The following is a 17159-nucleotide window of genomic DNA, read 5'->3' as shown; positions in this document are numbered from 1 at the left end:
TGTGATTTTGATCTGTCTCTTGCAGCTGACAGCTGCAAACTGTCCGGAATGTATTCCTAGATGGGTTTGAATTCAGTACTATACTCATCAATGAAATTGACTTGCCTGTGGTGCTTTCCTTCCTTTATATATCCTGTCTTTTTACTTAAAGTGAAATGATTCAGTTCCAAGGGACAGTTTTCTCAAAACAGAGGTGCTCATTGTTTGTGCAGTTCTACTTGGACCTGAGTGCTAATGGCTTCCGAGAATCTCTGTGCTGAATTTTCTTGAATTGATCCAGTTGTACTTAGAATTGTGTTAGCTGAAGAGCAATAAGAATTGATAGATAATCATTCTGTTCTTTCTTTCCTCTACACCCTGCCCCACTCCCATCTAAGTGTTCAACTTAATTCAAGATTTGACCATTTCAGCCAAAATATGCTGACTTAAAGAACATTAAGCTCCTTAGTTGGTGTGGGGGAGTAGAAGCAGCTATTAATATTCTTATGACCATAAGTTTTCTTTAACTGTAGATGGCATAGTGTGGTGTGTTCTCCTCTCGCTTGACCTGAAGGCTGTGCAAATACACATTTGCCATTGTCTCTTACAGTCTGCTACCACCATATATGTTGAGGTAGACCTCAAGGGACCTGTCCCTATGCTATCTATGCTCAGCATGATATTAAGACTGACAAGGGTTCTTGATGAACACAGTGAATGAAATTTATTATGAGCAACAAGTATATACATCTCTGCACGGGCCTTGATCTAGCCTGGGACCTAACAATTACGTAGGCTGCTTGGTTGATTATATGCCTGGCTCATAAGGCACACACAAAGTCTTACTGATACAGAGTCACAGACAGTAGTGAACATCTGCTGTAGAGATCACAGACAATGGTGAACATCTAACATGGAGGCTGTACCCTTTATCCTCCAGCCTCACACATGGTGATGTCACTATGCAGCTTCTTAAAGGTACATGCCATTGTCTGCATTGGCATGCATACAATATTGCAACAACATCTGGGGAAGGGAAAGGCTCCCAATCAAATCCTTGGCTTTGCTTTTCTCTACCAAGTTTTCCTTTGCCTCATTGGATCTTGTTATATGGAACATTGCTGGCAACATGAGAGAGCTGCAACTGTGTAAAAGAATGGCAATGGTGGTGGTCTCTCCAAGACTGGCTTGTCCAGCCTTTTCGTTCAGGGGTGGGGGGGGGGGGGGGTGACATTTGCATATTTTGCTCACTCAGTGGACCAATGAGCAACTTTCTGACAGATAACTTTTGGTACAACAATAAACTGAGCATCAAAAAAAAAGGTTGTGTTTTAAAGAAAGAAACAATTGCTGAGCAAAACCACAGCAATGTCATAGCAATAGCTTGTTAATTTAGGAAAGAGTAATTCATAAAAATGACCAGAGGGTCATACTATGTTGTTATGATCGCAGCTGATGTTACTACTGGACAAGTCTGATCCCAGCTTGAAACCTGGCTTGATGGGTCCAAACTTCTATTTTTTGTCCAGAAATGTGGAGAGTAGCTACTGAACAGAGTCACCGGAGTCAGCTGGTGAACTTTTAACAAAAGAATAAAAAATTTATTAAACAAGAGAAGATGAACTATATTACATTACTCCTTCACCACAACTATAACCTTTACAGATACATACAGATTTGTAAGGATAACACAAGTTACGAAGGCTATCTTTTACTCTAACGTTCACAGTAAGTACAAACTCCATACAAAGCAATAGGTGACCTGTGGTCAGACACGCCACACTCTGAAACCAAGTGGCAGATGCCACCCTAAACAGATGCATGGATCTCTCTTCAACTCCCCCCAGACGCTTGTCATACAGTGACCAGTCTCACTGGATTCCATCTTTCACACAAGGGCTTCCAATCTCTACTCTCCAAGGACTCATTTTGGAATCTTCTCCCAAACTGACTCTTTCTCTCCAATACCTTCTGCGGGTCCACCTCCAGAGTTTCGAACTCTCCTTCTGATGTTCCTCACTCCTGGATCTCCACAGGCATTGAAACTTCCTTCCGCGCACTCTGTCTCGAATGGTCAGCTGTGCTGACTTTACACCACTGCTTCACATGCCCATAGTAAAGAGTACCTTCTGCTGTCTCTTTGGACCTTCCGACTTCTCACAAGCCGTTTTTGCTTTAAATTTGCTTTCTGCAGTTTATGTTCCTTGAAGCTTGAAGCCTTCCTCTGCTCCTCACTCTTAACTTTACTTAACAGGACCTTTTCCAGGTTTCTGTCCCTTCTTTGACTAGAAGGTCTTATTGGGACTTTCTCCTTAGTTCCTGTCACCTGTTTCTGCAGTTTCCTCCTGTCCAGCTTCTCTTGAGTCTTGGCTTCAACTTTGGCTTGGGGGACACACTCACACTCACACTCTCACTCTCTCTCTCTCTCTCTCTCTGTATCTCTCTCTCTGTCTGTCTGTCTCTCTCTCTCTCTCTCTCTCTCTCTCTCTGTGTGTTGGTCGGCAACAGCACAGTTTTTTCTCCCTTGTGTTTGCTTTAACTTCTCTTCAAGAGTCATAAAACTCATTTGAAATGCAGCTATACAAACAGAGCTATAGACCTGTTGTCTCCACTCAAAAGTGAAGCCAGATTCCAGGTTTCGCCTTATAACCTACAAATAGAAAAAATATAAATTAAACTTAAACTGAAAGATACATCTTATTTTTAACACACCCAAATACACATATACCTTAGTTACGCTATCTCTATTTCTGAACATTGTGTATCTGGCTCCCTCCAAGTCTCAGTGTGCCACCGAGTGGGTGCGTGCGTGGGTGGTGAAAGTGAGAAACCTGAAGCTGGGCGCACTCCGCCACACACAGCACCCCCCCGCCACACACAGCACCCCCCCACCACACACTCACTCAGTCACACTCGCACGCACACAGTCTCTTGCACTCCCCCTCCACACTCAGTCAGATGCTCTCTCTCACTCTCTGCCCCCCCCCCCCCCCCACCCATGTGTATATACACACACACACACACACATGCTCTCTCACTCCCTCATATTCACCATGACACCGTCTCCTCCCTGGGCCCGCCAAAACTTTGCCCTCCAGGGGCCTGATGTACCTGGCTCCCCAGGCTCCAACTCTGCCATACCTTCACTTTCCTTGGCCTGACAGCCCTCAGCACACTGACCAACTCCGGTGTTTGCTGCTCCTCCAATCAGAGACTGCTTCTCTGTCTCATTTGTTGACCAACAGTAAACGCAGGAGAGAAGCAGTCTCTGATTGGAGGAGCAGCTCCATGCAGAATTTTGCGTTGAAACTCACCTGTTTGACTGGAGTTCTGAAAACTAGCTCCGGGGACCACATAGAGAGGCTTCGCAGGCCACATGTCGAACAAGCCTGATCTAAGACAATGTGGTCTTCACTCTCTGCTTGACTTCCAGTTGTGGGAGTGATTTTAACAGCAACAATATACCTCCTGTCAAATGCTCTGGGTTGTACTGCAACCATCACCTAGTAACGTGAAGGAGATGAATGTCCTCCAGGAACAGGAAGGTCTCCAGGAACATTCAGCCCCCAATCTTCATCTCCTGATTGCTGCCCATCATCCTCTTTGGTCTTGCAATGGCTCCAATAAGATCTGAGACCTCATTGCCGGTAAGAAGCCAGAGAGAATTCATTTATCTGAAGAGACCGCAGATGCTAGGTTTGAGACTGTCAGAAGATTTAATGGAGATGTTCAAAATGATGAAGGATTTTGGTAGAATAAATATAGAGAAACTGTTTTCAATGGACTGGCAGGAGGATTTACAACCAGAGTACACCGATGTAAGGAATTTGAGGAGAACTGAGATTTTTTTTATGCAGTGAGTTGTTGTGACCTGAAATGTGAGGCCTAAGAGGACAGTAGAAGCAGATTTGATCACAACATTCTAAGGGAAATTGGATAAATAGTTCAAGTGTAAAACATTTGTCAGTCTATGGGTAAAGAGCACGCAAGTGGGACTAATTGGATAGCTCTTTCAAAGAACCAGCATAGGCAAGACAGGCCGAAGGGCCTCATGGTGTGCTGTATCATTTTATGAATTGCTCATCCATCAGATATCCATCTCCCTGCACTCAAGTTAATGTAAAAAGTCTGAATGTCTACACAAGACTGACCGAGATCAGCAGCTCACTGTTTACTCGATGGCTTTTGCATCCTGCTATGCAGGTGTGACAACTGCAAATACCTGTTCAATAACCTCCTCCCATTGGTATATGCTTCTGTTTCCTCCTCTCCTCTACTACAGAGTCTTCTACTTTCACCTGTTGAAAAGATGATCATCATTGTATTCCGTCCCTGAGTCTGAGGCACTGTTTTACGTGAGCGGAAATGGTGATAGAGTATGATCTGGTACTGCAGCTGTGAAATGATTGTACATTTATGAGGGTTAGCAGCTGTGCTGTCCCATTGCATTGCCTGCATCGGCTTAACAGAGTTCAAGAGTTGTACGCGTTGATTTTCACTGCAGAGGCCAAGTGTAAACGTTGGCATGGCAGGCTTCACAGCAACCAACAGTGAGCGAAACAGGAAATGCTGGAAAACTCAGCCAGTCTGGCAACATCTGTGCAAAGAGAAACAGTGAACATTTCAGGTCAATGATCTTTCAGTTCTGATGAAGAGTCACCAACCTGAAATGTTAGCTGTCTTTCTCTCTCCGCAGACCTTGCCTGACTGCCAAATATTTCCAGCAACTTCGGTTTATATTTCAGATTTCCAGCATCCACAATATTTTGCCTTTGTGTGAAGGAGTGAGGCTATGGACAGCAGGCTGCTTGCAGGTTTCTAGACGTGTAGATTCTGCTGCTTGCAAGTCTTATATATAGTGGCAGCTTGTGTTGACTCATGACTGTCTTATGCTCTGGACTGCACCCCAAGGAATTGAGTGAACGTTGGTGCAAGCTCCCTTCATGTTGGACAAGTAAGGCCAACAGAAAGAGAGATTGGAAACTTATAAGGAATCTAGGCTGCGTTGTAACCTGGTTTTAGTGGTGAATGGGCAGCTAACTGGAATGGGAGTCCTGAATTTGTTTAAGATGGTAAAGCCAGGATTTTACGGCCCTCCCGCGGCGTGTCTCACTCCGGCGGGTGCAGCGAGCCACCTAAACCTCCACTCAGTTTGGCGGGAGGGGCCGTAAAATCCTGGCTGTAGAGTTTGATAGCACAGTCTGATTTAGGTACTCAGTGTGGGGAATGGAAGTGGTAGCATTCTTGAATCATTAAAAAAAAAATGTTTTAACCCTTTCAGATGCATTTCTAAAAAGGTATTGACTTTTATGTTTTGATGTCACTAATGGTGCTTGACTAAAACAACACTGTGCAAGGAAATATTATATGCAAATATTGCAAGAAGGAAAACTGAAGTATTCTGAGAGTTAAGCAGTGACATAGCCCAGGCAATACTATAGAATGGAGGATTGTGCATGTGATTGACCCTCATGGTGAGTTCTGCATATTGAAGAAATGGCTCTTTTCCAAGGAAGGTGGGAGCTGAGGGGGGACAGAAAATACTTTGTTGTCCAGAGAAAGCTGTTTGATGAAAGCAGTGATCAGAGGAAAGAAGAAAATAAACTTTCAGAATGTCTTGTCATATCAGTGACTTGGCAGAAAAATAGTTAACCATATCATTGATGTATAGCTCTTGATTTTGGAAAAGCAAAGGGGTTTGCAACAGAGTATGCTGTAAAGGTGAGAAGTTCTGCTGATGCAGACAGCAGTGTTGGGTGGATTCCATTTTGCTTTATACATTACCCACTTGGCTTAAGTTTACAAAACTTTTAGATTTAAATTGGAAGTTGTGAACAGTTGGTCAGCCACCGGGTTTGTCAGACTTAAACTTTTAAAAGAAGGAAACAAAATGGAGCAGAGATTTTTAGTCTGATTATAGTTTCTCTCTGCAGATGCTGACATAAGCTGCTGAGCATTTCTGTCATTTTGTGTTTTATTTTAAACCACTTTCTTCCTGTTTAATGTTGACTTTCTGGTTAATCTTTCCACTTACAATCCATGCCTCCTCCCTTTTACATGCTGCAGAGGATACTAACCTCATCTCAGACTTTGATCTCTCTATTAAAAATGACAAACTGGAAGAAGACGAATTTGACCCCATTCCTGTGTTATCAAAAAATTCCCAAGGTAAGGTTTGAGTTAAAACATGTTCAGTATTGTATTTGTCCTCTTCCCCCTTTGTTTTCATTCTATAAGCCTTTCACTGAACCATCCTGGGCCAGGAAATAAACAATGCAAGTGTCATTCAATCCTGATCATTCATTAATTCCTATACATGACACGCAACTCAAATGCCCCAGTCTTACGTAATTTTACTTTTTTATTGTATCTCGAGTTCTTCCTATTTCCTAATGTGGACTTTGCCAAGTCAAACTTGCAAAGCTTTGATTGGATCCTCGCTTCAACTTGCTGAAAGAAATTATAAGGTTAATCTTCTGATCTCCAGCTGGATGGTTAGGTAAACGTTGTTCACGTTATTGACTGCCTGCCAAGGGTCGCCTTCGAATATTGCATGTCCTTTCATGGGACTTTATCTCTAATGTGGTGAGCTTTCTCACAACACATTTCCACTCATCAGCAGTCAGTCTTGGATTAGGGTCTGTGGTCATGATGTGAAATGTCACAGAGTAAACAATTTTGTCTGTTCAGAAAGACAGTGTGGCTAATTGCCAAATGATGTTGAGAAGACCTTGGTTTCATGTGAGCTTGGAGGTGGCAGTGAAATCTTGAGTTTTTGTAGCCTTGTTCCAGCTATTCGGGTTTGGCAGTTTTAGATGGTGGTGGAGCATCAATCTTGAAGTCCTCCTTGCAACTTCAGGCCAGATTCTTGGTGTTCCTGCATGAAGAATATTTCCTTGACATTAGGATACCATCAAAGTAACATATGTGCCACACAAGTGCCAAGCAATGACCATCTCTAACAGGAGAGAATCTAGCCATCTCCCCATGATATTCAATCGCATTACCATTGCTGAATCCCACACCATCAACATGCTGGGGGTTACCAGTGTCCAGAAACTGAACTGGACTAGTCATATAAATACTGTGGCTACAACAGCAGGTCAGAGACTAGGAATCCTGCGGCGAGTAACTCACCTCCTGACTCCACAAAGCCTGTCCACCATCTGCAAGGCACAAGGCAGGAGTGTGATGGAATACTCTCCACTTGCCTGGATGAGTGCAGCTCCCACAGCACTCAAGGTGCTCAACACCATCCAGGACAAGGCAGTCCAGTTGATTGGCACCACATCCACCACCTTCAGCTTTGACTCCCTCCACCACCAACACTGTGTACACCATCAAAGGATGCACTGCAGCAAGCCTCCTTCGACAGCACCCTCCAAACCTGCAACATCTACCACCTAGAAGGAAGGCAGTAGATGGGCACACAACCACCTGCAAGTTCCCCTCCAAGCCACACATCATCCTGACCTTTGAAGTAAATCGCCATTTCTTTGCTATCAGTGGGTCTAAAACCTGAGGACATTAATGAACCAACCGGGTTTGAACAACAATCGATGATAGTTTCATGGCCACTCCACCATGACTGAAACTGGCTTTATATTACTAGGTTTATTTATTGAATTTAAATTCCACCAGCCTTTGAACCCATGACCCCAGAGCATCAGCCTGGGCCTGTGCATTACCAGTGCAGTGACATTGCCACGATGCTATCAGCTTTCCCACTGCCCTCCAACCAATTGTGATTTTGCTGACTTGTAATGACCCATCTGAATTTGGACAGACATTCAAAAGCATGGGATTTTACTACCTTTTGATATTATTAACAGCAGTTTTTGGGATTTCTTTTGTTAGTCATTTCCCAAATAGTTTGTCTTACTTGTATAAATATTAATGCACATTCTTAACTGCTGTTCACATTTCTGCCCGTAATTTATCTCTGGACCCCAACAATGTCTTGTACCTTTGTTTCCAACTTGGCTCGTGTGTGTGTATATATATATATATATATATATATTATATATACCTTCTGGGAAAAGACTTTTTTTTTTGGTCTGACCAGGGAAATCATACTTCATCAAGCTCTGGGCAGCGGGACTTTATTTCACTGCATCAAAATATGAGCTTCAAATTGTCTGTGTATATTAGCATATGTTTGGAATACATTTAAAGCTATATATTCTGAAGATACAGCTGAAGTTTTCTAGGCTCTATCTTTAAAAACTTAGACTCTGGATGCTGCTCGAGAAATTGACTTTTGAAGTGGTGCTGTGCAGTTTTCACCAAAACCACAGAATTCAAAAAACCAAGCAGCTTTTACGAAGCATGGGATATTCCACCCCTTCCTCCCTCCCCCCCCCCCCCCCCCCCCCCACACCCACCAAGGATGTTGAATTTTTAACATGTATCATTACATTACAAAGTGGCAAATTGTAAACAACCATATCAAGTGAAAGCTCAATCCGCACAAGTGAAGAAGAGCCATCTTGGGTTTGTATAGCATCATTCACAGCCTTCGGCTGTCTGAAAGTGCTCAACAGCCATTGAGTTCCTTTTGTCTTAATTCTATTTGAGACAGCAAAGAAATGAATAACTGCAGCAAGCATAAACAATCATGAAGTAAATTACCAGGTTCATTGTTGATGGTACTGGTTAAGTGATATTGGCCAAGATGTTGGAAGAATTCGTCTGCTGCTTGAGTAGTGCTGAGGGTTCTTATGTGCCCACCTAAACAGGCAAACATGGCCTTGGCTTAACCTCTCATTGCAAAAACAGGATATCCCACAATGCAGTTCTTCTTGTTCAGAACTGCACTGATTGTTAGCCTTAGGTTATGCACTCAACTCATGCAATGGAGCAACAGCACATGATTTTCAAATTCCAGTGAGTGTGCTTTAGAATATCATTGTTATGAATGTCCATGAGTTTAAACACACTTGAAGTTTCATTGAACATTAAATGCTGCATGTATCTTCATGACAAACACCAGGATAATGAAGGATGCTTTATCACGGGAGTTGGATTCAGGTGAGTTCAACCCTCCAGCTGGTTGCCTTCATCTTGCATAAGTAGAGTGCAATATTATTGCATCTTCTTGCCTTCAGCCAGAAGGCAGATCTGACCTCCATCACGGGTAGGGCAAGGAGGTAGGTCCCGAATCCACCCCAGCTGGAATGGGGATCGCACCGCGTGCTGTTGGCCCCGACCTGATCCATCTTCACACTAGCTATCCAGCCAACTGAGCCAGCCGGCACCCCCCACAAGGAGTCAGAGTTGCTGTGGCAACATGCACTTGTAAATGCATGTTGTAGTCTGGAACTATGAGTAGTGATGGTAGATACTCCAATTTTATTTCCATCACATAGCTGATCAGAAATCTTTTATGTTATTACTGCTTGCCATTGGTGTGTGCTGGAAGGGTTTGCAGGTTGATAATCAACCTGTTTGGCCATGTTATGAACACATCTTCCCTGGCCATGCATGCTTCTAAGCTTGGCCAAAAGGCCATTACATCATCTCCTGTGTAACTTCTCCCCGTACATCTCTATTCTCATGCCGGTGGTCTCGAATCATTGGAATTTTAGAGGCACCATCATCCAAAAGGAACGATGCTATTAAAACAAGAATATAGAGACTCTGGACTGATGGAGCAAATCGATAAAATGATAAAACAATGCCAGTTGGTCTTTGAGAATCCATCAGTCTTTCAGTCTGAGCTTTTTTAAACTAGAAAAACAGTCAAAGATACGGCACAGAACATAAGTCATTTGTATAAAATGGAATTCCTTACTATTTCTCAATTTTGCTACATCAAGAATTCTTCCAGTTCATTTGTAAGGCAGCAGAAGAGAAAACAAGAGTGCTTGCTCTTTCTTTTCATGAGAACTGTTGGCTGATTGTAGCTTTGAAACGGTAAAAAGTTTTTTTTTTTCGTTGAACAACCTTTGAACTGGGCCTTGATGACATGTAATGAATTGTCTATACACAGGCTCTGGCACTTGTTGGAGAAGAAACAATTGAGGATATAAGTGAAGCAGCCGTATCATTTGGGCTTAGTTTATCCTGCAAGAGCTCGCTGCTACTTGTTTTTGCTCAGTAAGCTGAACCTTAACACTGAGCTGCCCCCTTGAGCAGAGCTGCCTGATTGTCTGTCCATAGCGTCTTGTGAAGTGTGGAATTGAAGCAATTGAAGCAAACCAATGAGGCAGTCCTGTGAATCCATACATGCAAGATTCTGCCTCAATATTTTCCCTGGTTGTTGGGCTTCTCACAGATGCTTCTAACCTAAAATTCATTTTGCAAAACAGCTATTTTATACAGAAGATAACTGATTTCACCAAACATAAGGGACTTATTTCAATCTTTATCCTATGTACAGTATTTTAAGCATCTTGTGCTTTCCAAGCCACCCTTTCCCATGCCTGAAATCACCACTGATGTGGACTATCCATATTCTACAATAGTTTCATAAGGATCATCTCAAAGAACTGGTGAAATTGAACAAAGCAACTTGTTCCAAGTTTATCATTCAGTATTCAGTTGACTCTTTTTTTTCTCCTGAAATGTCACTTGATATTTCTCCCAAAAGCAGCAACCTGTATTGGGATCTGTTTCCGTACATGGATGGGTGTTCCAACCCTTAAAAGGGCTTAACTCTTGACTCACACCACTTCCCACATTAGTTTGATCTGCTGCCTCCCACACACAAAATGAAGAAATAAGCAAGATGAGAGGGTTTAGTAGCTTCAGAATACAAAAGAAGAATTATAAAATATTCTTGGGAAAAACATGGGTGCCAAGGACATTTGATACTGAAAGGATTACATTTTGCTGGCTGGCTTATTTAACTAATGTATGCAATGTACAGCAACTTAAAAAAGAGTACCAACTTTTGACACATTTCATTCTTGAGTTTTGGTTGCAAGGGCACTGGTGTCAACCTGGGCTCAGTGGTTGCACTGCTGAGATGTGAGCACATGATCCAGGCTGCCCTTTCGGGAGCACTACATTGTGGAAGGTGCTGACTTGCAGATGAGCCTTTAAACTGAGACTCTGTCTGCCCTCATAGATGGATGTAAAATATTGCACATTGCCTTTGGAAGAAAAGTAGGGTTGATCACCCAGTGTCCAATCCAACATTAGTTGCTCAAACAAGACCTAAAATAAATTATTCTGATATTTATTCCACTGATTTTTTTGTGGGAGCTGCTCCCTGCAAATTGGATATCTAAGCTGCGACATTACAGTAGTGACTATGCCTTACATTGGCTGTAATATGTTTTGGGAAGTTCTGAATTCGCGAAACAAGCCATATAAACGCCAAGTCTTTCCTTTCCCAAGGAGACATCACCTTAAAGTGCAATTCCTGCTTTGCCCATTGAAATGTTTTCCAGCAAAACTTGATGGACAGCTGGATATCTGGCTGAGTTTGTTGAGTTTATGGCAGCAGCTACAATCAGAGGCTGGCAGCACGAACTGGGGATCAAACCTGCCATCATCCTGAAGTGCATGGTTGATGCACACTGACAGCCAATTTGGCCATTTGGCCTGATTACTTTAAGGGAAAAGTACATTTTATTTTTTTGGTGTTTGTGCTAACAATGTTGCAGTTGTGTTTAATGTCACAGCAATCTGCATTTCTAGTTCATTCTAAGCTAACAATTTTACTGTCAATATAAATTGGCTTTTTCCATAAATCAAACTTCAATTTATTCAGCAGTCAAAATTACTTGGAAATAATCCGTGTATTAAAGTATCACTGCTTCTGTCGTTTTGCTTTGTTAAAACCTTTCCCTGCTAATCAAAATCTTCAGGGTTTAAAAAAAATATATTGTACATAATGTTGCACATTTACAATGCAGCCGTAAATCTTATTAATTGAAGAATAGAGCTTGGATTGAGTGACACCAGCATTTCTATTCTTAATGCTCTTCTGCCTGTGCGGAATTCCTGTCAACATTTCTGTTAGAAATCCCTATGCCTACATTTACAATGGAAAATACCTCTGTAAACTTGTCACATTTATTGTACCCACTTTGCAGGTAGAGCTGGAATTAGGTTTTTTTTTCATTCTTTGCATGCGAAGTGGGTATTGCTGACAAGGCTAGTATTTGTTGCCCATCCCTAATTGCCATGAACTGAGTGGCTTGCCACACTATTTCAGGGGGTAGTAAGGAGTCAACTGCATGGTTGTGGGTCTGGAATCATGTGTGGGCCAAGAACATAGCGAACCAAATGGGCGTTTGCGACAATCAATGATAAGTTTCAAGGTCACCATTACTGAGACGAGCTTTATGCCCCAAATTTTTATTAATTAAATTTGGATTCCACTAGCTGCCATGGTGGGATTTGAACCCATGTCCCCAAGCCTGGGCATCTGGATTACTAAACCAGTGACATTACCACTACACACCATTTCCCATCAATGTCTTTACATCATGACCAATTTACAGAGGAAAGCTTGCACTGTGGATGCAAATGCGAGTTAACTTCAACGGCAATGCAAAAGGACAGAATTCAAAATGAGGACCAAATTAATTCTGCAGTGCTTGCTCCAGTTGTTTCCCCACCATCTAAATCTACTTGAGACTCTGCTTGACCTTAAAGCCCCCTTGTGCAGCATAACATGAGACCAGCTTGTTAGAAAGTTGCTTCGGCTTTACCCCTCTTGCCTATTTTCTGACGTCTTGTTTATCTCATGATGTTCACTATTTGCTGCCTGATGTAAATCAATTTGTCTTGCCCTTCCAGGTGGTCATTCTAGAAACAACAGTGGGAGCTCTGAATCCAGTCTTCCCAACTTAGCTAGGTCTTTACTGCTTGTGGATCAACTGATAGACCTGTAGGATGACCCAGCAAACACGTTAAGTTCAGCAGTCCACTGCGTCAACCTTTTCATCTCCCTCTGGATTTTCCATGCTGCCTGTGACGAGGGTTTTACTAACTGAGGAACTGAGCTACATTTTCATTTACTTGTCTTACTGTTGTGTCCTATCTAACCAGCATGTCCTTTCTGACATTTTTCCATCATTGAAATGATTTATTTTGTGGCATTTTCAGCAAAAATGCAATGAGGGGAAAAAAAGGAAACTGTTACACTTATTCGAGGCTAGATTGTCACATCGGGAAGCTCCAGATTACTATGGAACTGCCAATGTCAACAGTTTGTATGATGGCTGTTTATGCACGAGCAAAAGTTGCTTGTTTCTAGAAATGGTGCTACAGAAGTTGAGGGTCTTTGACATCAGTTTGTAGAGTTTTGGAGAATTTGGCACTGAAGACTTACAGGTTTGCATTTCAAACACAGTTGTTTGCATTGTGCCTGAATGTATTAACAAGTGAATGGAATCTTCTGATAGGACAAACTATTTGAAATTGGTATTACTTGAGACTTGCAACAAACCTTGTGTTGGCTTTAGGACATGTTTTTTTTTGTGTGTGGGGGTGGAGAACTAATGCCATTTGTCTGACTATTACTTTTTCAAAAAGGAAATTTTGATAAGCTGACAAGAATAGCTTGGCGTCAATGGATGAAAAGATAACAGTGTTTAGGACCGAACTACCTACTGGCCTCTTAAGTTGAAAAGAAAATATATTATCCTCTATCATACCATTTAATCACTTTTTTTCATTAAAAAGGAACGAAGGAATGTACAGGACTGGAAAAGATCATTGGATCTTTTTACTGTATCTTGCCTTTACAAGGCTATCTTTAGAACTCAATCATGTCAGATTAGTGAGATTTTTGGATAGAGCAATGTAATTTGCATGGTATCTGTATTTGACAGGAAGTCTTGAGCAATATATGTTAAAAACTCTAATCAGTGTTATATTGTGGGTCTAATATACAATGATCGATTTCAATATACAGATCAGTTAAATCATTGTCTGCCTGTCTCTCTCTCTCTCTCTCTCTCTCTCTGCCTCTCTCTCTCTCTCCCTCTGCCTATCTCTCTCTCTCTCTCTCTGCCTGTCTCTCTCTCTCTCTGCCTGTCTCTCTCTCTCTCTCTGCCTGTCTCTCTCTCTCTCTCTGCCTGTCTCTCTCTCTTTCTCTGCCTGTCTCTCTCTCTCTCTGCCTCTGCTTCTCTGTCTCTGCCTCTCTGTCTCTGTCTGTGCCTCTCTGTCTCTGCCTGTCTCTCTCCCTCTGCCTGTCTCTCTCTCTGCTTCACTCAGTCCGCTGCACTCTGTCCGCCTTGCATGCTCTGTCCGGCTCACTCACCCCACCCTGGCTCCGGCCCCCTCGGCACCCCCTGGCTCCAGCCCTCTTCTTCTCCCCCCCACCCCTCTGGCTCCGGCTCTCTTCGCCCCTCCGACCCCCTGCTTAGGCTTTCTCCCACCGCCCTCCCCAGGCTCTGGCTCTCTCACCCCCTCTGGTGCCCTCTTTAACAAACTACGTGACATTTGTGATAGCAAACCTTGAAGTCAGCCCTCCTAAAGTCAGAACTGCCCATCCTTGCACATTTGGAAAAGATTACAGTCACCATTTTAAAACAATTGTCTCACTCTGTGGAAATTGAAAACCATTCCTGATGCAATTTTTATTATGATGGTTAAGAGCTGCCAAAATGGGATTTTACAACACAATTGTGGAGGCTGATAACTGCAGTGTAATGTAATGCAGTGATTGTTGGATCCAAATCACTCTTCAATTGAGTCTATTTCATAATATAAACTGGAATCTCAAAGCAAAAGAATTTTTGAACTGATTCATAGGAGTCAAGTGTTTTTGGAGACAGTTTTGCTTTCTTCACCCCCTCTACCCCCTTGCACCCTCATCTCTGAGAGTGTGTAGTGCTTTGTACTGTGCAAAAAGTTGTCCTAGCCTCAGGAACAATACACAGCAACTGGCGTCTGTAGCCTCCCCCCTGTCCCCGCCCTTATGTGAAGTGATGAGATTTCTGGCCTTTATTGAAGTGGGATTGATTTCAAACCAACTAGATCCTTTAGCCTTTAAAAAAGAATGTCATTGAGTTTTTTCTGTAAATGAAGTGGCTTAAGATGGAGCATTGTCAGAAAATAAGCACACCCTCAATCATGTTGTTAAGGCATTCTGTAAATTGTTGCAGATTGACTGCATTATAATCTAAAAGTGGCGAGTATCCCTACCTTAATTTTTGGTGACAAAGTGCAGCGATTCAGATAGATGTTTCAAGTCTTTTGTGATGCAGTTGACTGTCTTGCAGTGCCTCTTTATAGTGTTGAGGCGGGGCGGAGGAGGTTTACTGTGAACAGGATTTCATGTAAATAAGAAATTGGCTTAAAGTAACGTTGGGTATAATTTTTCAAGACAGGGTAGGAAAGTTAATTATTTGATGCTAATCAATTGAGTAAATTTCTGAAGACTTGCACAGCTTTCCTTCATGGTTCAGAGAACATGGTGATGTCAGATAGGGTGATGGATGCAGCTTGAGCCCTTCAAAAGGGAACAGGATAAATCCTTGAAAGGAGGTAAAAAATTACAGGGATACGAAGAAATAGTGGCAAACTGGGACCTTGTTCTGAAAAAGAGCCGGTGCAGACTCAGCGGGCCAAATGGCCTCACTCTTTGCTGTACTATTCCAAGATTCAAATTTTTTTGGTGGGCCTTTGGTGAACTAATATGGCACATTGATTCCATTCAGTTACCAACTGGCAGAGAGACCAAATTCCAGCATTTCACCAGTTTCTGTGTTCAGCATCCAACTTGGACTGAGTGCTGCTGAAGAGCTTGGAGTCTTCTGTGTTAATTGTGGCATCGCAGTTCTCTCTCGATGCACTGTCGCCCAGCTCTTAATTTCTTAAACTTGCATGGTTCAATTTAATCAATACAAAATGAAAATTAGCATGTAACAAGAGATGTCAGGGAGAACATATTTTCCCACCAACTAACAAAGTTTTGAGTGAGTTAACCAAGGCCACTTAGAGGGAATAGCATCAAAGGATTTGAGCACCTCTCCAGATAGAGAATTCAAAGAATCTTTTTGGCACGTGGGAGTATAATTGATCAAAAAGAAAATATTGGACCATGTTGTGCTCTTTCTCTTATGTGCACCTTTTGCTGTTTTTTTCCCTTTTGACCCTATTGTGACTGCTCCAACTCACCCATCCAGGTTCAGAGCTGGAAAAGGGCACATGAAATTATTTGAGTGCCAAACTGGTGGGCAAATCCTGCGAGTCTGAGGGACCTCACTGTTGTATAAATCTTTCTGATCTCGCCACAGAGCAGAATAGACATTTTGAATGAAAGGGGATGGTCACTAGTTGGCTCAGTTCTCTTCTCTAACTCATGATGCATCCAGTGAGATCATGATCAGTTTAAACTTTCCATTAAAAAATGGAGAAAATCACACTTCAATCCACAAAATACCAGTAAGCATCTGATGTAATAAGGGAATTTGCCTTAGTTGGTTATTAGAAGTCAATGACTCCATTTATAAACTGATGGAATTACAGAATGCATTTCCCAAAACAGAATTTCAGAATTCCATGCAGTAAAGGTGGAATTGGCCACTCTAAACCAATGGCCTTGATTTTATTATATTAACATAAATGGTTTGCCAACTAATTTTGCACTACAAACAAGACTGTTTGAAAAAAGCACTATTTTTGTTGTATCTTAGTCTAATTAGTGACTCCTTCTGATTCAATTTAATGTCAAGCAGAAATCTGATCCTTTCAAAGCTGACATTCACGTGCATGAAGGAATTGCTGAGCTGGGTCTTGGCAAATCCAGGAAATTGAATAATGAAAATGTCCATGATGAAGCCATTTTTCAGCATTGGCTATCTCAGTTGATTCAGAATTAAAAGTTATGGGAAGTGACTCGATGCAGTGCAATTTGGTGCGCAGTTCATGATGTATTTACTTGGAGTCATAAGTAATGCTAAAGTCATGACAGGGAGGTTGACTCTATGGAGGGAAGGTTCTGATAGCTTGGACATTTAAATCTTTTTAAATTTAGCGTCTTGAGGGAGACAGGAAGTGTTGGTGGGTTTGTTTTGACTTTCTTTTTCCTCACAAACAAGCACTTTGTGTCCAACAGAGGAGCCAATTTGAAACTAAGAGATTGGAGATGGCCAATGCGCTTGAGTTTAAGTTACTAATCTATGAAATTACTTTGGCGTCCAGTAGAGGACATGTTGTATTCACTTCCTGTGTGAACCTGAACCATAGATCTTCATCTGAGTGTCTGATTTTTT

At 42.1% G+C, this 17159-nt stretch overlaps 1 protein-coding gene across 7 annotated transcripts in view; it reads left to right on the top strand.

Annotated features, from left to right (window-relative positions):
• LOC144694829 (AP2-associated protein kinase 1-like) overlaps nt 1-17159 on the top strand; it is a 129973-nt gene that overhangs the window by 93553 nt on the left and 19261 nt on the right. Inside the window, exons 19-20 of one of the 7 annotated variants that reach the window (XM_078565449.1) lie at nt 6046-6147; nt 12733-13873. The exons of the other annotated variants lie outside the window; for them this stretch is intronic. Coding sequence (XP_078421575.1) covers nt 6046-6147; nt 12733-12827 — 197 coding nt within the window. The 3' untranslated portion in view covers nt 12828-13873. Of the gene's footprint in view, nt 1-6045; nt 6148-12732; nt 13874-17159 lie in introns of those variants that run through there. 7 annotated transcript variants of the gene reach the window in all.

The sequence above is a fragment of the Cetorhinus maximus genome, chromosome 20, assembly GCF_964194155.1.
Source record: "Cetorhinus maximus chromosome 20, sCetMax3.hap1.1, whole genome shotgun sequence".
Classification (NCBI taxonomy): Eukaryota; Metazoa; Chordata; class Chondrichthyes; order Lamniformes; family Cetorhinidae; genus Cetorhinus; species Cetorhinus maximus.
Note: the sequence above shows the minus strand (reverse complement) of the source record. Positions and strands in the feature narration are given on the sequence as shown.